Here is a 21,686-nt window from a genome sequence, read left to right on the forward strand (position 1 = left end):
CACACACACACACGCGCACACAAACAAAATGTAATAAGGAAATTAAAACAGTGTATTAAGTAAATGAAAACACATCCAGGCAAATCTTCTGAGGTATCAGCAATTTCCTTTGCTGTAAAGGGGCATGGCATATATTCAGCATTTTAAAGACACCTAAAACACAAAAAATTAAGATCACACGTCTAAAGCCAGTGTTTTTTATACTTTTCCACCTAAATATATAAGAGGCTAGTGTTTCTTACTAGGTAATATTGACTTTACTATAGCAGATTTCACACTTTCCTCTATTTCTTTTTCTTTCTTTGTTTTTTCCTCCTTTTTTTTACACTGAAGGTCAAAGGCGACGAGGGGAGACTGACATGCTTCCTGTTCCTAAACTAAATTACCAGGATGGAGATTGTCTCTGTGCGGCTAAAGCAGAAAAAGTATCAGATGAAGAAACTTAGAGCTTGAGAAGTTTACTCTCTATCCACAATGGATCGTATAAATGAAAAATAAATGGGTGCTTTGACTGTAAGGGATTCTCCTGTTAAACACTGGCCATTAACAGTCAGACATCTGACCTGTTGCGCCTAAATGATACTGCAAGTGCAGTTCAAAGGGACGGAGCCCAAATTCATAAAATGCAGGCCTGAGATTTAGGGATGCACTTATCTGAGCTGGCCACAAGAGTGTGCTGCTGTTTCACAGTGAGAGGAGCTACTGTCACCACCCTGGCAAAACTAAATGCAAAGTTTAGATATCAAGACTATATCAAAAGAGAGTCTGCTATTTGTAGCTAAATTTCTAAAATCCTCTCACCAAGACAATGTTGCACCCGTATTCCGCGGAGGCATTTATTGAAAAAGTCCTAAGGTTTTGGGATATTAAATAAGCCTTGTGAAAGAAAAAAATCCCAGTCTCATACCACATGGTTGTGCTGGTGCGAGCCCTTTTAATTAGTGAGGATTACAAGCCAGTGAGCTCTCTTCCAGAAAATACCCATGTTGCCACTTCTCCAACTCATTTGAATCACGCTTGGTACGTGAGCTACGCTGTGGGTCACTCAAAGGGAGAGGAAACTTGCTATATTGGTTTTATGGATCTTGGCTGGCTCACAGTCTGGTCTGGGCCTCAGGGATGTAGATCTCGATGCTATCCCCACTCTCTGTGGCTGAATTCTGACGGAAAGAAGCAGCTCGCTTAGGGCCTGCTTGGAGGAGCCTCCGCCTCGCCTCCAGCCTCTGCCGATCACCCAACTCTAGGGATTTCTCCCGCAATGGCAAGGGTACAGGCATGCTACGACCACGAGAGATCATTAGTGTGCCACCAGTGCTTCCAACTCCTGCCTCTGCCATGCTTTCAGCCCGCAGACTTCCAGTCACTCCACCCACTGGCTTCTTTGGTAATGGAGGAGGAAGCTTTGTCTCTTCCTGACCACGATGTTTGGTGGTAGTGAGGGCACAGAATGAGTAATGAAGAGTGATAGATGTGGATGTGGATGTAGAGCATTTGCAAACATAGGACAAAGGACACCAAATACAAACATACAATACCAAGGGAGTCATGCAGAAGAAGAAGAAAGGCCATGTCATTATAATGCAGATGGAAAAGGAAAAACAGAGAGAAGAGAAATTTACATTAGTTCACGATAGTAATGTTTTAATAATTCAGAAAGAACAGAATGTGTGGCTTGGCAGTGTTCTACATAATAGCTCCATCGCTACTTTGGTGTTTCTTAGGTGGCCGTGGATTGCCAGTTACAGTTATACAAACAGCTCCTCTGCCCACTGAAGATTTGGCTCTTCGGTTGAGCTGGGCATACAGTGGCTCTGAATGACTCTTCAGTCTCACCTTCTTCTCAGGAGGCAGCCTCCAGCCTGATTCCTTGATCCTCTGCAGGTCTTGAAACTTCACACGCACATCCTCAATGGCCAACTGCAGCAGGTCCCAGAAAGCAGCCAGGTCCTGGGTGGTGGGCTGGGGATATGCTGTGGGGTCCTGAGGGGTGGTGTAAGGAGTGAAAACTAGTGCCTCAGATTACAGCAGCATGTTTTCCAAATCTCACAGTAACTAAACAATAATGAAGTTGTAATGCAATTCATCAGTGTTTCCCTAGTGAGAGGAATCAGGCTAGGAGGAGACAGGAAAGGCTTGCTGCTTACCACGCTCTGCTGGCACATGCGGAAGAACTGCTGCACCTTTTGGGACATTAACATCTGTGCACCGCCCACTGCTGCTCTGATCAGCTCCAACACTACAGGAGAGGAGAGAAGAGCTCATAGCAGAAAGCACACTGACTTACTTTAAGACTGAATTCAGACGTTGTATTCACTGCTTGTTGTGTTCTTGATTCAGGACTTTCATTTCTTTAAAATATATAGCACGAGGTGACCTTTTAAGTGTATACTTAGAGATTCAACCTGATAAATAAATGAGTGCAAATAAGGGATGTATACTCTCTCACTCACTCATTTTCTACCGCTTATCCGAACTACCTCGGATCACGGGGAGCCCGTGCCTATCTCAGGCTTCATCGGGCATCAAGGCAGGATACACCCTGGACGGAGTGCCAACCCATCGCACTACCCCGTGACCCGAGGTAGTTCGGATAAGCGGTAGAAAATGAATGAATGAATGAATGAATAAGTATACTAAGCGAGCGATCATCAGTTACCTTTTTTGTAGTAGACAGTGATTTGCATTAACTTTTTCCACTTGTTAGGGGTGTTACACTTAGTTTACCAGCAGTTATGGCCGTTTATTAATTAATGAATGAATTATTTTTTTTAGCATTTTATGGTAGGCATTAGTCCAGCAGTTACCCCACACTACACTGACATAGGAGGCAGCTAGCAAATTTCTCTAGTAAAATTAAAAAAAACAAGCTTTCTATTTTTAAGTATTTATTTAAAACATTAGTAGAACTAAAATCTGCCAGAAAAAAACACCTAGCATATAGATAATAAGCGTCACAAGTCTGTATCCCAAGCTTGAGTTAGTGCTGGCTATACTGTAAGCCAAATAAGCCAAGATAAAACAGACTATGGTGGTAACTGAGCAATGATAACAAAGACTCCAATTAGATGGTAGTTTGATTTGTTAGATAGCTTACATTTTCAGGGTTGCATGGTACAGACATATGTGTGTTAGTTGTTGACCTTCTTATGCCTGATAATCACAATTGGGCACGCACAAACCTTGTAGTAAAATATACTGTAGGTAATGGGGTGTAGTGTCAACATGCAATTTGCAATTGTGAATTACAGGTGCAGACATGGATCATTATCAGCTCATTAGTACTTCAGCTTAGGTTTGCATTTGCATACAAAAGGCACCATCAATTACTGACCTGGATATGGAGTCGTGAACAGGTGAACCACCCACTGTTCAAAGACGCTTGGGTAGCAAATTATATTATATTCTTCATATATTTTAATTTATAACTATTCTATTCTATTCTATTCTATTCTATTCTATTGTAAGCTCATCTGTGTGGGGTCCTGAACATTACTGAGCACTGCTTAAAGCTTTTACTCAGAATGGGGCAATAAAAACAACAAGTAAGCATCAGTTCTGCAGGCAGAAATACCTTGTTGATGAGAGAGGTCAGCTGGTCTGAGCTGCCAGAAAGATGACAGTAACTCAGATAATCATTCTGTACAATTGTGGCGAGCAGATAAGCATCTCAGAATGCACAAGACATCAAATCTTGAGGCTCTACAAAAGCATTCTTTTTGATGCAATAGAAAACTTACATGAATCAAACACAGTGTAGTTGATTGCATTGCACTGCTTTTTACCTTTCATAAATAATGGCCCGTGTCTTTTACTATTGTGTCGAATGGTTGTCACAGATTGAAGAGGCATTACATGTATACATTACAAGATATTACAAGTAGTGGCAGTAATATAAGGCACTGTAAGGAACACCCACTATTGGCTTTAGAGAGAAAATCAATATTTACAGTATATATTCACTGAATAAGTCATAACCTTTGGCATTAGACAGTACCATGCCTTCTTTCTATCTTAACTCACCATCATCTGGCAGCTCATTCTCCTCTGCATCTCGCTCCATGCTTTGACACCATCCCTCCATCCTTTCCACCTCAGTTTGCAGCAGGCGGAGGAAGAACTCCCCGTCTCTGAGGCATGGTGAAGCTCTGCCTGAGTCAGGCAAGCTGCGTGGACCTTCATGCCAACTTGCCACTGCTCGCTCAGTGTGTGTATGGGGCAAGGCTCTCAGCTCCAGAGCACAGGGCTCGGTAGTGTAGGCGCCATGGTAGTGGTCCCTGTATGCCCACTGGCCCTGTGTGTGCACAGTGGAGCGATATTCCGACTCAGGTTCTGAGGAGTGGCGTTGGAAGGAGCAGCCAAATTGTAGCCCCTTGTCCTGTGTCGGCACACTCAGAACCCCGAAACCCTCCATCTCCAGATCAGCCTGCACGCTTGCTGTCACGCTGTTGGAGCGTTTGAATCGTGCACGTCTGCAAAAAGTCACACATTGTATCAACTCCAGGAATATAGTGTTTTCACCAAATCTATTCCATATTAGACATTCAGAGAAGTTGGGAATAAAAAAAGAAACATACAGCTCATAAACTGCCCATTTGCTGATCAAGCCAATCTCAGTACACTATGATTGTGATGTTAATATTCTAAAAAGAATGCTTGATTGACTATTTAATCAGGAACACTTACACACCTTCTGATACAAGCTCTGTGGGACATAATCGGACAAGGTAAAACAGTCTATGCCAAAGATTTACCCCAGCAAATTCATACTGTGTGCCCAGAGGAACAATATGAATCTAATTAGAAAGTAATCACAAAATCAAATTCACTGGAGCTTTAACAACAGCATGAATACAGAAGAATCCAAAGAACTGAGTCCAGTACCAAGAATTACATTAAGTCACTATACTTTATGTCAATAGACATCACTTATGAAACACTCTGTTTGGAATGATCCTTAATCTCAAACAAAATTCCAAAATATTTTCTCTAACATGAAGTGAAAATTATATTATTACATGAAATGCCACATGATTAGCTGATAGTAAAAGATTCATAATTTCATGAATTCTCTTTTTACAACGATGCTGAGTAGAAAAACACTTCAGAAAACACAACATGTTAAACTTTGAAGCAGATAGCCTATAACAGCAGAAAACCACTGCTGACAAGATTCCAGTCTAACAAGATCCAAGATTCAAGAATTTATCTGTCACATATACAGTTATATACAGTATGACTTGAAATGAAAACCTGCCCAACTCCTCCTCCTATACTGCTATCCACCTATCCTCCTCCTATACTGTGCATATAAATAAGCTAAATTAAAAACTAAGTTAAAAATAGAATAAACAGAAATAAGAACGAGATGAAGTTATTGAATATGTTACATGGTACATGTGTAATTATGATACATGTAATAACTGTAGAAAATGTACAAACATTACAGAATGGAAAGTGATGTGCAAAAGGTGCAGGTGAGTTACATGTAGTAACAATAAAACTGCAGTGGGTAGAATGACAATGGAGTAAACAAGTCTTTATGGAATCCTAAGGGATCTGTAAGACAGGGATATGAGACTACTCTGGGCACAACTTACCAAAGCTGGACATAAGATTGGAGGAAAACCAGGCAATGTTTTCCCTGTTTTAGTAAAGTGTATGTATTGTACTGTTTTCACATGATTGGCATAACTGCATGAATGAGCAGGGGTACTAATATCCTATTAAAGGTGCCAGTGATTGTAGAGGACAATAGTCAGTACTATACAAGTCAGTATTTGATGTTGGAATTAATAAAAATTAATACTGTTTGTTGACCAATTAATTAAAAAAATATCTATTGTAACACTTCAAAAAAGAAGCAAATGATTTATGAATAAGGTCTTTGTTAAATAAATATTGCTCATAGATTACAGCATGTGGCAGCACCCAGAGTATGCCATAACATTATACTCTTTCATTAGGGTATATTTAGTATACATTTAATGTGACAGATCCAGTCAAATATGATCTTGTGTTGATGAAAAGAGAGAGAAAAAATACTCTAACTGTGTGACCTCATATCCATAAGCCTGAAGGGGGCTAATGATCCTGTCATATGACACACATGATAATGAGCTCACCAGCCCCGCCTGGATGACTACGACATGTTTTCACACAATGTGGCATGTCATGTAATGCCTAATTACACCCTCTCAACACACACCGTGCTCCTTACACATATAAGTCACAGTACGTATGCGTGTGTGTAGGATTTACACTCCACACAACAGCCCATAAGCTGGTCAATCCAGAATTCTCTGATTAAAGGCACCCACTGGTAGAGTGACAGAAACTGAACTGAAAAAAAAAAAAAAACAAGCAAATGAGAGAACAGATACCTCTTGTCATCCTCCACCTGGACACCGATGGAGTGCACTTCTCTCAGTGCTTTGCCCTCTGTATCTGAGTCTGACAAAGTCTCCGAGCTATCCACCTAAAAACACACAAGTTTTATTGCCTATGTCTTGTGTACTGTATATCTGCACTTTGTTTCTCATTGGTTCCACAGTCACACTCAGTTCAAATGAGTGCAGCATAAAAAAAAATCTGGATAAGCATGCTTTTTACTCTTTACTCACCTGAACAGCTATAGAGGGCCTCCACTTGCGCCCTTTGCCTTCCTGCTTCTGCTCCTCCATGCTTTTAACACTCTTGCTCAGCATGATGCTGGTCTGAGGAAGGGATGCAGATTTGCCCAGGCTGCCTCCAGCACGCTCCCTCACCCCCCTAGGCCCTTCTAGCAGGTTTTCGGCTGAGGCACTGTGCTTGGGCCTCATGGCTCCTGTCCCACCCACATAGCCGGAGTCCCTCAAGGCTCGACCATCCATGCTTACGCTCTCTGTGGAGTTGCTGCTCTGTTTGATGCGCATTGCACCCCCACTTGGGTAGTAACCTCCTCTGGAGCTCTCACTCAGGTCCACGGAATTACTGTGCTGTTTTGGCCGACTCTGAAAGTAGGCATCCTGAGTGGACTCCGTGCTGCTTTGTGCTGTTACTGAGATCATGGGCTTGGACATGCGTGGAGGAAGTGGAGGTGGGCCTTTCCGATATGGGAACACTAGAAGTATGTGATACAAATGTAGACATTATTAATGCTTAGATCATTCATGTAGCTTGAACATGAATTGTCTATAAACATTTCTGAAAGCAAGATGGTACATCTTTATAGAATATATTCATTACAGGGTATTTTATCATCTAATGAATTTCACCTACTGTGTATGTGTATGTGTGTATATTCAAACAACAGTCCATTATTTTTCCTGGACTGACATTTAGTTCACTCACTCACTCTCACTCTCACTCATTTTCTACCGCTTATCCGAACTACCTCGGGTCACTGGGAGCCTGTGCCAACCCATCACAGGGCACACACACTCTCATTCCCATTTAGTTCATTCAAGTTTTATTGTGTTTTATAGAGTTTGTTATTAATAGTAAGTTACACTTTGTCTCACTATTAAGCCAATATTTACAATGTGTTGGTATATATTTATGGAAATTATTTAATAGTAATTACTTAATTGAAATAGACCTCCATTACCTCTCCAAGCTATTCCTTTAAATGTCCAGATTCATTATGTACTGCTTCATAGTTACTGCTAAATTACTGCACGTCTCATGAATTTCAATTCGATTAAGTTCTGGCACTAAAATTTTGGTAAATATTTCTGTCCCAGAAACTGCATTATGACATGGTAATTTCATGAAAACACTTCTTTACTGAGACAATCTTTTTTTGCTTTTGAAAATAAACTCTCTAAGCTCCTCTCCTCCTGTAACCATCTTCTTTATCCTAGACAGCGAGATCACACTGCCTGTCAAAGTGCTTAGTCACATGGGACTATTCATCGCGGCAAGACACATCAAAAGAACAAACATGCAAACACATGCAGAAACATATTTTATTCATGGCCAATTTTTATTTACATCAATCCTAGTGTGTGTTTTTAAAAGAGTTTGTCATCCTATTACTAAACAGTGGGTTCATGGATATCTACTGTGTGTGTGTGTGTGTGTGTGTGTGTGTGTGTGTGTGTGTGTGTGTGTGTGTGTGTGTGTGTGTGTGTGTGCATTTACGTATATATCTTGGTGGGGGAAAAACAAGTAACCTCACAATGAACATGTGAGAGTTCTGGCATTGTGAAAACACTTAACTTGTCATCTTAAATAAAACTGCAGCTTTTAATTAAAAAACAAAAAGAGACTAAATGCTTCATTTTGGTAATAAGGTCAAGGTTAAGTTTAGGGTTGGATGGAGTTAAATCTAATTAGCTACATTAGCAATTACAGCAATAGAATAGTAAAACACATATATGTGTGTGGGTGGCAATAAACATGCTTGACACTTTACTGTGGCTTTAATAAACCTCTAAATAGATTTCCTACTTTAAGCTAAAGAAGTGCGAGAGCATAGATAGGGCATGAATGGACAAGAGAGAGAGAGAGCGAAAAAGAAAGAGAGAGGATGAATTTCCTTTTGATATCTAAAGCCTTGAGCTGTTTCCTCAGCAGTGTCTGGGTGACAGATCCAAAAACTCATTAAGACCCTCGAGTAATCCCTGGTACTGCATAGAGAAAGAGAGAGCCTGAGGCAGAGATATCTATTTACCCAGACTCTCACCCTTACATTCACAATCACACACACACCTGCACCTTCACAAGCAACCCTCACCTGCTCCACCCTTGATGCTCCCCTGAGGGCCAGACATGGAGAAGACGGACAGACAGTCATCATCTTGTGAGCAGCCTGCTTGGATGGCACGTACGTAGCTATGGCTGCGTGTACGAAAGCAGCCGGGCAGATCCAAGGCCTCCACGGCCTGAGACTCTATCTCTCCAAACACACTCTCACACACTGACTCGAACTGACGATTTAGCGTGTCCCCCAGCTACCGATACACAGGTACAATGGAGCAAAAAGGTTATGCTTAAATGCACACCTGAAACATCAATAGCTTAGACTGTAAGAATTACAAGTTAAAAACAAAGACACTCTATTTGCTTTTACTCAGTAGCCTGAGGAAAGAGAAGCACGGAAGCCGGGGCCATTTGTCATGCTTTTCAAAAGTAATGAATGACTATGAATGTAGACACTGGAAGCGGAAATAAAATGACATCAGAGAATCAGGGCTTAGCCTTTGTGTTAGAGCTCTTCTAGAGGCACATTATGTAAAAGCCCAGCCAGATGTAGATAATCAACCTGCACTAATGAGACTTTTATTATTCTTTGGATAGGCACAATATTACTGTCTGGAACAGTGCTATCTGTGAGAGAGTGTGTTACCTGTGAGCTGGTCAGGGAGCGTGTGTAGCTCCGAGAGTGTGCATGTCCTTTTGGTGTTGTACGGCTGTTTGAATAGGAATCTGTACACTGTTTACAAGAGTACCTGGGAAAAGTGATAAACAAGCAAATAAAAAGATAAAAAAAGTCTATATGGACTATATAAAAAACATAAAATACAATAAAGGGGACAAAAGCAGCTTTTTTCTTGCCAGTTCATGTACATGATTTGTCATTGTATCTACCACCTGTAAAACTGTGAAAAAGTCTTGAAACCATGCGACCATTTTCTTGCAATTTGAAAATTATGAAAGAAAACCTCAGCGACCAAATTGCATTTAATAGTATAGTCATCTCTTTGTTTAAAAGCAGTGTAACATACTGGATGAGCAACTTTATGTATTAAATTGATCAATATTTAATTTGTTCTGCTGTACTGTCATGGAAACGAATTCTTATAAAATGGTTGCTTTGCATCACAGATGTACAAATGACCGAATACACTGTGCTTTGCTCTTGTGTTTTTATCTGTCTGTTTCAGTTGGATTCAGTACTTCATTGTTTTTGGAAGATACTGGAACTCAATGTTACTAAAAGATCCTTCTAAATAAATTGTTTTAAATAAATTGTTGTGTGAAGCTGTACTTGATTTCTGTATTTTGATTCAAAGACCTTGTTTTTAAACAGTACATTTTGTACTCACCACTAACGAGTACCATACATTTTAAACTGTAATAGTTATTAAATATTAAGAACAATATTAAATGTTTGTCCTCCTGGTGTGTGTTTAAGATTAAAGACAATGTGAAATGGATATTTGTATGCTTTTGTTTCACAACATGATGCATTTTTAATTGAAATATGTCATGCTGTGGGTGTTATCCACCAAGATTTGATTAGCTTGGTAAAAAGATTTTAAGTTGCCTGCAGTCGATTACGGATGACTACTTGTTTTCCATAACACTTGATGAGATGGAGGCAAACCAAATGCTGCGAATGCTAGAGGCAGAGATAGAGGAAAAAGTTAAAATTTTCTTCTCAGGACTGTAGGTTTAGCTGATAACAGAGGTAGTGACTCAAAGCCAGAGGCCGAAATTGTACTCACCCTCATGAGGAAGTCTAAGAAGAAGAATAGAAATGACCTATTCTCCATTCAGGAGATCAATGAATGTAGTACTCATTATCATACATTTTCAATGCCCATAAAAAGACCAGTCTTTCTAAATGGATAGAATGCATTGCACTGCTGCTTGAGGATTGGCTGATTAGATAATGTTATGTCATGTTATGTTTGTTTGCTTAGAATTATAGTGAGTAGCTCACTTGGTTGTAGAAGAGCGCTGGTCCATGCTGATGGAACGCCGGAAAGCATCTCTTTGAGCAATGAGAGAGCGTTTTGGTGAGGTTTTGGGGCTGGTGTCTGAGTCTGCGCTGTCATCATCACCCATGGCCTTAATGTAGCTGCCACTGCGCATGCGTCTGCACGGGATCTCTCCTCCGGTTTCTGACACTCCCACTCCGCCCCACTCATCAGTGGGAACCTGTTCGAAACAAACAGACCAGAGTTCAGTTACAAACTGGCTGTGACACAGAAAAAGAGGCGATAAACCTCTGCGCTCAAGACAGCTTCTTATAGTTAATTACAACTGAGGTATAAATTCATATCTTTACAAATCAGAAGCAAGCAAAAGTGTGTGATATGACATGAAACCATGAAACCAGAATAAAAAATAACCCATGCTCTTTTAGGGGTAAAAAGACATAATGTGTTTAGAAATTATTTTCTGCTACAAGTCCTGGAATGAGAATAGGAAATTTGTAATTCATAACTACAGCAGCAGCATTTAGAAAAAAAGTCTATATTATCCAGGTGAGATTATTCACTGAAGCAGACCTGGAGAATTTTTTCATAATCAGTTCTTATTGAATCTTTAGGGTATCCATGTAGGACTGTGAACAACACCGGAAGATGAGCCACAAGTGCAAAAAGCTCAAAACGGAGCTAAAACATAATTTTTTCACTCCATCATTGTCACTTTATTCCCATGAGTTTCTTATACACACACCAGTGACACTAGAGCATGACCTCTTTGTCTCCAATATGGAGTTCAGAGAAAGTGCACCATGCCATCATACCTTCTTTAGTACCTTCTGTCAGACACAAGACAAAGCTGACTCACACACATACACACACTCACATATGCTAGTATTTTGAATGCCCAGTCATGGGGTACTTAAAGGTCATTGCTTTCAAGAGGTGATTCAGTTTGATCTCACTGTTCCTGCTCCCTACTCTGCCTCTCAGGGTATAAAACCTCCAAAAGACATCAGTGCCACATTTCATTCCATTGGTCCTTTTGGCTTTTCCTTTTGTCTAAGGGTCTCTCTTTCTTTCTATCCTTTAGGGAAAGAGCACTGGAATCGACAATAGTTAGCCATATTAATAAACAATCTTAGACTTCTCTAACACTTTTTTCATCTTTGCTTTCACACTGGAACTGACACACCCATGCACCCACCCCACCTCACACACTTACTTTTACACTGAAAACTCTATTTCTCCATCCTACCTGCACCTTCTTGTCCATTATTGTTATATTTGCCCCCAGGTTCTGTGAATTCGATCTCATCAGCTCGCTTCCTTTCACTTCTTGTGCTCTCTGTCTTGGAAAATTGCCCAACTCAGTGACTTAGTGCCCCAACCGGCCGGTGAGGGTGAACCCCCTACCCCCACCCCTTCTCGTGTTAACTCTCTCTCTCCTTTGAAGGGTCCAAGAAGAACTGATTTAGCCCTTACACAGTACATGCTGATTCGTAGACCTTGCTTTCATAATGTGAGATTACTAGATATATATTTAAACACTTTATAACTACATTTTGAAGTATTAATTTAAAAATGAACTATTAATGGAACGTAGTAATAAAGACGATAATGTACATAACTAGAGCATCTCTTAACACATTCGATGGACTATTAACAGTGGAGTCTGGATAATGGTTCAGAATGGGCAAGCTCTGAGGGATAAATCTATGAAGACTAGTTAGGTAGTAGCCAGGCTACTAATGTATTTACAGTGGCCTTGCTGTATTTTCCTGGCTTTCTATTCACTGCCTAGCAACTGTTGCCATCTGCCATTACTTTGGTCAAGCTTTCAGCACTTTGGCAAGTGTGCTAGTGTTTCTTGTGGAAATGTTTTAAATTAGAAGCTACAGATAGGGTCATGAGACTTGTAGAGTATTCAGGGCTTGTTTTATATCTAGTTCTAAATAAATAAGCATAGAGTAGAAAATAGAATAAAATGAAATAGACATGTCTACTCAGAGGCACAGTCATTCATTTTGTTGGTTTGTTACAATTTGTGCACTTGAAACGAGTGTAAAGTCAGTGTTTGTTCAGCTAAGACCTTTAACACTGCTTCACTTACATTATAATGCATTAATTTTCAATCATAGAGTACAACAATTTATATTTGCCACAAAGCTGTTCTCCACTTGCTCGTCTCCACTTGCCTCCAAATGTTTTGGCACCCTATGTTTCTGTCCATTTGCCTCCAAAAGAAACACTGACCCTTATGTCCACTCGCCTCCAAAAAGCACCGGCCTTTTCGAATACTTGCCTCGTCAAAGCCAACATCAAAGTTTGAACTTTACAAATCTAGTTACAATTTTGAATTTGCTAATGAATAATGGTTTATAGTTATATTTAATGTTATAGAACATCTGAAACACTTGAGTTTTCACGACAGAGGGTTTGTTTTTTATGGTTGTGATATGCAGGACAGATTTTTTGTCTCATCAGAGAGAAAAATTAAGGTTAATATTAATTAATGTTGATGTTGGATACAACACTATATAGCTACTATAACATAAGTGATAACCAGAACTAACTACCGTGTAAGGAAACTTACATGTACAAAATGCTGAGACTCCTTCCATAAATATTAAATGAAATCTCCTAACAAAAAACTCCAACAATTATATCTTTTTTGTTATATATCATTAGGTTAATGAAGCTTGCCTGGCATGCAAATGCCTTACAAGTCCCTCTGTATGAGCTGTTATAGAAATAAAAAATATATTAGAATGAGTGCAATAATTTAAACATCATAATCTATAAATGTTCACATTCCTGCTGTTACAGAAAATGAATAAATACTTTCTGATTCTGTAATTCATCCTGGCTGTGTTATAATTATTGTAATCAACACACCATGTCTATTAAAATACATTATTATTATTTTGGTGCGAGGTAATAGCTCATGCCAGATATTATATATGCTGTATAAATCTCCAGCATGCCCAATGTAAAATGCGTTCATGCATATCCCTGATCTGTGTGATGATACTATTGTTACTGTGAGTTAGAAATCTCACCAGGAGGAATGGTCTCTCAGTATGAGGTGTGGCCGCAGTTTTATTTAAATTTATTGTTGTGTGCATTTCTGTGTTTGGCATTTTGTCATACAGGTCTGATAAATGAATCAGACTCGACACCTCAAATTAATAACTGATAAATATAATCTCCACATCATTTTTATTCCCCAATGAAGAACTGGCAGTCAGTCCAGCTCAGATAACCTGTTTCTGAACATTGCTTAATTCCTTTTGTCAGGAAGGTGAATCTGCAAGTCAATGAGAGTGGCAGTGTGACTGCGTCTGCCTGCATGCATTGGATTTATCATGAATATTCAAACAGCTGGAGCTAAACAGGGCATTCTGCACTGACTGAAGCTACAGTGATACAGTTTACAATTTAAATGTATTATTTTTTTTTCACTTAAATTGCCATATTATATACATCTGAGCCTTATGATTTGTTCAGGCTATACAACATAATTGATTGAACTTCCATCACAAGGGTGCTTATACCATACAGATGTTCCGTATGTTCTATTATAAATCCCCAATGGTGTTTTTTCTTTTTGTTTGTTTTTCCTCATAAGATTGATCTTTCCAAGTGAGTGCATGAGGCTTCCTACTACCCCATGTGATACCACCCTCACACAGCCTGGTTATAAAAGCTGTGACATCATTTTCCAATCGTGCCAATCATTGTAAGATAATGAGATAATGGTGTCGCAGCTCCATTGTGTCTGTCCATACAAGTCATGCTTTTACCATTATTGTTGCCACACACATTAACACAAATTCTGTAAAATCAATTCATGAAATCAGTCCATAAGCCAATTTGAAATATGCTGGTTTTCTGATATAATACTTTTTAATGGCTAGGGGTTGTTTGGTCTCAACTCAACTACAACTTAAAAACCACACGAAAAGACCTGAAACTAGAAAAAAAACATTGGCAAAGGGACATGCAAGACCTTTTCACTCTTTGTGTTTTACTCAGCTTATTTCTTCAGCTGCAATCTTGTTTTCAACTATTCCAGTTTGGAAGAACAAACAACAACAACAACAAAAATAAAGCAAATGGCAAAGGTATTTCAAGACAAATACTGAATCATGCTGCATGTAACATTCCACTGCTGACTGCTCAATGTGGCAGTAATGGGCTGAACACATGCAGTATGTGTGTCATTAGGGTCTTGCTTACAAAGAGTGTAAAGTGTGTTATAAGATGTGTGTCATTCACAACCAGAAGTGTGCACTCACACACAAACTTGCCTGTAGGTAATGGAGATTACGTTCCTTCAACTTGCCATCCAGAGGCACCAGAGCTTTATCATAACCTCCCCCTCCTCCCCGAGAGACTGGATATGCTTCTCTGGCTTGGTTGACTGTCATGGCTGACCAGGTACTCCTCTTAAGAGAATGCCCACTATCTCCTACCCTGGCCATGGTGCTGCATGCCATGCACTCTCCAGGAGCAGGACCTTTCACCTTCTTCAAGGTTAGCTCCTGGATTGCTGCATCCAGGGTCTCATGACCTGGTGGGTATCCCCGTCCTACCCCCCTGCCTCCAGCCACCAGGAAGCTACTGTCACTATCTAGGTTGTCATCAGAGCTCCACCAGCCAGTTGTCTTGCTGCGGTGGCGTGAAGAGTGCCGGGAATCATGGCGTGAGTCTCCGCTTTTGCTGCGCTCCCGACTCTTGTTGCGGCGGGCCGAGCGTGACTGATGTGTACCCGGGTGATGGTGCCCTGTGCCATCTTCACCTCCACCTCCACTGCGCTGACCTCGCTCTCGGTCACGATCTCTGCATCCATTGAACTCACGTTTAGATGGTGCCTCTAGTGAATGGGACTTGGCAAACAGGCGCTGGACAGAGTTCACCAGGTGACGGATTCGGCTGGGACTCTCGCTGCGCTGTTCCCCACTGGCTGAGCGCTGGTACTGCAGAGTATGAAAGCCATCTGGATGCAAGGGTAGCTGCTTCTCAAACTGATCCAGCAGGTTAGGAGGGATGCGATGCATCTTTGGATGCCCGTGTCCATGCCCATGCACATGTCCATGCCCAGCTGAAGACATACATTCTTCACAGGAGTCAAATGGCTGCTGCTGAGTGGAATGAGAGCGTGGGAAAGTGCCTCCACCAGAAGGGGGCAATGCCAGGGGCTCAGGTGGGCCACCTGGTGGGTAGTACGGATGGTCAGCATGGCGTAAGTAGTCACGCGCGGCCTCAAAGTCCTCAGGTGTGCAGTGGCATGGCCCGGATGAGTGTTGTGACAGGCTGCGGCTCACCTGATAGCCCTTCATTGCTGGGCCATGGTGGGCCGCCCGGGCCGAGAGCGGGCGCTGTGGGCGCGACAGGGCTGCGCTGGAGTCAGCTGTATAAAAAAAAAGAAAAAACATCATGATTAGAATTTTTTTAAAAAATTTAGTTATATCCTACATTTTGCTGATTGTTGATTGTGTTTTATATATTGCATACATTTATATATTTTCAAGTGCTGAAGTAATACATTTTTCTTGTCAGAGGCACACAAAAACCAAAAGGTTGGGACTCAGAGAACTAGCTACAATTAAGAAGAACCAATAACTACTGTACAGAACAAATTCAGACCCTCCTCCTCTGAAAAATATATTTCTTTCATATAACACAAAAGCTATCTCTTATAAACAAGACCCTGTCATTGAGTTTATGCAGTTTCTACCTGTTGCTTAGTCTATTCCATGTGACAAGTACAAAATAATGTGTGTATTTTGTGAGGGTACTGTCAGGATTACACCCACCAGATTTTTCTTTGCAGACTCAAATTGCTTTTAGTAGTTCAGTGAAAGATATACTCTGTAAAAAAGAATTTCTTCACAGACATTTTGAGAATATGTTATTGTTTACCCGGTCTTTTTCCTTTTCCTTTCCAAAGCTTTTTTCAAGGAGGTGAGCCAATAACACATTTATTATTTGCAATATTAAAGCAGCAGTTGACCCCAAGATCCAGTCTCAGCACATTTGAGCTCAGTTCATTTATCTGCAGCAGTGAGTCAGCCCACATCCTCAATAACTGATTCCAAACTCATTTTGAAAAGAAAAGCATATTGTTTCCCTAATTTCCCATAACCCATTTCATGCACATCACACACAATTCCAATGACTTGTCCCTACTCTGTCCATGCTTGGTTTGTGTTAATCTTGATTAGATAAGCACAAGAAAGGAAGACGGTGAGGAGAATGATTTTTTTTTATTGTGTGTTTTGTGTTGTTTTGAACTGTTTGCAGCTCATTGGTGGTGGAAAGTCGTCTTTAAGTGACAGGACATAAATAAATAAATGGAGATAAATAAATAGATAAACAGAGCTAGACTGCAGCCACTACACAGCTCCATCATACACATGCTGGTTCAAAGTTAATTCATATTAAGTGCTCTTTTGTATGTGAGTAATGTATACACAGTTGTATAAAGTAATGAGAGAGAGAGAGAGAGAGAGAGAGAGAGAGAGAGAGAGAGAGAGAGAGAGAGAGAGAGAGAGAAAGGAAGTTGAACAGTACTGTCACACATCATGGATAAATAACACAGTGTGTGATGTGTATGTAATTTAGAAGAGGCTGCTGTCAGTCACTGTCTCTCAGAATTCTTTTAAGTGCCACTTGTCCACAACACTCCTTGTCACATAGCATCACACCTTAGTCACTCACAGGCAAGGACGGAAATAGAGATTAAGTAGAGAGTGGCATAAAATAGCAAAGAGATCAAATGCATCTCAAAGGCATCTCCAGCAGTTCAGGGACATCTTTCGAAATTCTCTTGACATTTCTTCTGTTCTTCCCCTCTCTCCATCTGTCTCTCTCATTCTCTCTCTCTCTCTTTCTCTCTCTCTCTCTCTCTCTCTCTCTCTCTCTCTCTCTCTCTCTCTCTCTCTCTCTCTCTCTCTCCCTCTCCCTCAGCTATTTCTAGATCCTTGCTTCTGACCTACTTCTTTCGCTCCAGTTTATGAGGAACCCTGACAGTCTTTCTAGAGTGTCTGTCTGAACAGACATAGGTCTCTCCTGAATTTTAAATTTACCACTTATCCTTCTGTCTACTCTTACTTACTCATACTCACAACCCGAAACTGCTGCTTTGCTCAACCTGAGCACAAACACCATATGGAGTGATCCAGAGAGAAAACACACACACACACACACACACACACACACACACACACAGCATCACATATTGCACTACATTGTAATGCATTGAAACATCTTGCAATTTAGATTATTTTATGTTGAATCATTGGCTCACTACATTTTATACACCACAGAAAAAGAGGTGACTAATACAGCTGGATAAGAATGAATGAACCAATATGATGAATGCTCAGCAAGATTACATGCAATATTTTTTTCTATCTAAGCAATGACAAAAAAAAAATCCTTATTAAAATGAGTTTAACATGAAATGTGCTAAGAGCTGGAGCACTTTGTAATGAGAATGAACTCAACTAAAACTTTCTGGTATATATCAGGTAATGGCTTCTTCAAACAGCACACGAGTTTTCATAATGTGTCAGTATGTAACAACAATATGTAAGAAGGGATTAATTAGAGGGGGATCAAGGGAGCTTTAGTTTACACTAAATGACAAGAAATGCCATGCTCCTATACTATATTTGGATGGGATTGTAAACAACAGCACTACATCATGGTAAGACAAATATAACCAAATTGACAAATTAAACACTAAATGAAAATTTAGTCTTTGTTCTTTAAGAAGAGAAACAAATATATTTAAAATGGTATGTTCTGTGTTTTACGTTATGGTGGTTGTCTTTGGCATTGCTATGGTATTCCCTTTTGGATGTTTCTGCACCAAGCCATTTAATGGATGTATGCTGATAATTCTCACAAGGGCCAGACCCATAACTTGAATGTGTGTCATCTGCTGTGCCACAGTCACCCGATCATCTACGACAGCAGGTCTGTGCTGATGAGCAGTGGTCACAAAGGACCAGTCAGTAATGTCAACAACAGTCAGAACTGTGGCTTGTTTGGCCAGAATGATGCTATCAAAACAACGATCTGAAGGATGTGGTGCAGTATCATCTGTAACAATGACAGTAGAAGAACAGCAACTGTAGATATAGCCAATCGTACATCAATGAATCCTGCCTCATTTATCACCAGATTGACTTTCACCCTGCCATAGGTGTTCCAAACAATCTGATCCACCTGCTTGTGATTGTGTCAATCCCTGGGCACAGGCATGTCGTGTGGTGAGACAGTGCTCATCCTTCCAAATGTACTGGCTCTCTAGATAGGCAGCTCTTGAAAAAAGAAGTATACATCTGACTATATCCAAAGCTTTTTCACTGTCCAACATCATTTGCAATTTTTTACCCCTTTAGTGGTTGATGTACATGGGTCCCCATTCACATGTTCCAAAAATATGTTGCAGCACATTTCACACAGCTTTCATTTTATGGATGCTGTGGATATGCTCATTTTAAGCTTAATTTTAAATCCCCCCCACCCCACATTAATGATAGGCATCTGATGTTACAGTATGCATCAACAATTTAGGACACAGATTGATGGAGAAACATGGACCGACACTTCACCACTACTGATGCATGAATTTGTGATATGGCTGACACAGCCTGAGCACTCAGCCAACTCTGAAATGGTCTGTGACACAGCATTCCCAGTTTCACTACTGTTTTTGCTGCATCCTACATTCCTGCTACATTTTTCTGCATCCATAAACAAGACAGCTTTTTCTTCCATGGCTCCCAAGTGAAAGACCAGAAAAGCTTTTGTGCTATTATTGCGAGATTGCAAATTAGAATTCCAACTAATTCATGGCCAGAAGCCAAGGTAGCAAATTGGCTGTGTTTTCTAGTTGGAAAGGATGGTATACTCTCTCTCCCCTGTTAATCAGTGTGACACTAGCCTATTGTGGGCATCTGAGAACTTTTTTTTTTTTTCTTATGTGGAAGAGGACAGACAACACTTTCATTTATAAGTTGGTATGATGCCTTGTGATGTGGCAATTTGAAAAATATGTGACTGGCTGGTTTCACTTGTCTCAGAGGAACCATATGTTAGACTTCACTCTCCATGGTTGGTAGCTGACGTATGAAGGGGAGAGCTGGCTGAAAGGTGGGAATTGGAAGATAACCAAATTGAAAAGAAAATTGGAAAAATTAAATAAAAGCTTGAATGGCACTAGGGTTGAGTTTCATGCTGATGATCTGCACAATTGGACTCCTCCCTGATTGACTTTTTATTCCCAGAGCTTTTATATGTGGGGTCATGCTGGCTCATTGCCTGCTGTTAGGACACACAGCTGCCTGTCACCATCCGAATATGCAAGTACTAGGAAACTCTAAAAACATTTTGTGTTTGTTTTTATTTGCCTAACATTTGTCATGTTGTCATCATTAAATAAATGCTACTCTGTGCATGCATTTGTAAAACAAATGGTTAATCTTTTTCTATTTAAATACATTTTAGTGTATATATTGATAGTTGACCTAATTCATACAGTAATGTCACCGTTGGATAATGCAGCTGAGACAATAGCAAAGAAAAAAAATAAGCAGCTCACACTGGTCATGTTTTAAAGCTAGCTATTGTGTTATACAGCAGGAAGTTAATGGAAAAGCCAGCTGTAGTTTTAAACAGATATGTAACGACCTTATCTTACTCCCCATAACACTATATGAGTATACAAATAACCCTGTCAGCATTCAACAAGCAATTATACTGATGTCCCCTGCAACAAAGAATTGACATGCACACTTCTATGTGCCGTAAAGCATACTTTTATGCTTGCCTATTAAAATGAATGTAATCTAGAGTTCACCAGACACCTCTGAGGGTTTGTTGGTTGCTATATTTGGTGGGTTGATGTGGGAACCTGGGTCTTTGCTGGACTGATTGAGTTGACCTTATGTGTCCACCTGCAATGGTAGAGAATATGTAGGATATAGAGATTTAGCTCTTACATAGAATGCTTTGTAGTACCAACACACAGGGCAGCTCTACTGCAAAATAAGGACAGAACAAATGATCAAAGACTTATCTCATCTGTTTGATGTAGACGATAAATGTATGAATGTAATTATGGATTACTGCTGGCTTAGAGATGGTAGAAACACATGTATAGTGTGTTGTCTCTCTAGAGTAGCAACGTTTTTCCGTACCTCTAAGGAAAGGTCCGAAAATGTACCACGTATCATGTTTGTCTATTTTGTTTCAAATTAAAAAGCTACTAATCACATTAGCTCACGGATGAATATAAATAGGTAGAAATGTTTTTTGTTTTTCAGCAAAACTCCAGGAATTACTATTTTAATAGGAAAGGCCACACACTTGTATCAAATTAAGAGGGTTTTTTACTGTCTTTCCTATATACGAAAAAAGAGGAAATCGCGCTCTTCGCCGGGAAAATCATGCCGGGAGACAAAAACGGCGGCGGTTCAGCACCCTGGACAGCGCCGCTGAGGCGCGGAGGAAATCGCTCAGCACCGAGGTCAGCGCCACTGATTCAGAGTGCAAGGCGGGGCGGCAAAATTCCCGCCGAAAAGACGGTGGCCAATCAGGAGAGCCGCTGTGGCACTCACCCTCTGGCAAGAGAACACAGCGGAGAGCTAGGCTCAGCAGCAGAAGGGCGGTAAGGGGGGAGACTATATAACTAAGGGTAACATTCCGCAGACTTCTCGAAAGGAAAGGAAAGGAAAGGAAAGGAAAGGAAAGGAAAGGAAAGGAAAGGAAGTCCGCAAAGGAAACTGTAGAAGGGCCACCTGCTCACCCTGCCGCTGCTGGCTGGACTGCCTACTTCCTTTTTGCCTATTTTGAACTGCCACTATTGCTAAGAGAACACTTAATAAATTCACATTGGTGATTGTTCTGCACTCACATTTCATGGCTATTTTCTGTGTTCTGCTCTCAAAGATCTTACAATACACACACTGGTCACTTTAATAGGAACACCCCTCACTAGATTTTTATTATTATATTTATATTATGTATAAA

The 21,686-nt window shown here is 40.4% G+C and overlaps 1 protein-coding gene across 1 annotated transcript in view; it reads right to left on the reverse strand.

Annotated features, from left to right (window-relative positions):
- dlgap3 (discs, large (Drosophila) homolog-associated protein 3) overlaps positions 1-21,686 on the reverse strand; it is a 52,213-nt gene continuing 30,527 nt past the window's right edge. The window contains exons 2-11 of the mRNA XM_060897276.1: positions 14,951-16,053; positions 10,649-10,866; positions 9,329-9,431; positions 8,717-8,933; positions 6,621-7,099; positions 6,381-6,475; positions 4,021-4,469; positions 2,145-2,236; positions 1,834-1,980; positions 1-1,412 (exon numbers count right to left, since the gene is read on the reverse strand). Coding sequence (XP_060753259.1) covers positions 1,095-1,412; positions 1,834-1,980; positions 2,145-2,236; positions 4,021-4,469; positions 6,381-6,475; positions 6,621-7,099; positions 8,717-8,933; positions 9,329-9,431; positions 10,649-10,866; positions 14,951-15,982 — 3,150 coding nt within the window. The 5' untranslated portion in view covers positions 15,983-16,053 and the 3' untranslated portion in view covers positions 1-1,094. The remainder of the gene's footprint in view (positions 1,413-1,833; positions 1,981-2,144; positions 2,237-4,020; positions 4,470-6,380; positions 6,476-6,620; positions 7,100-8,716; positions 8,934-9,328; positions 9,432-10,648; positions 10,867-14,950; positions 16,054-21,686) is intronic.

The sequence above is a fragment of the Tachysurus vachellii genome, chromosome 21 (genome assembly GCF_030014155.1).
Source record: "Tachysurus vachellii isolate PV-2020 chromosome 21, HZAU_Pvac_v1, whole genome shotgun sequence".
NCBI classification, from domain to species: Eukaryota; Metazoa; Chordata; class Actinopteri; order Siluriformes; family Bagridae; genus Tachysurus; species Tachysurus vachellii.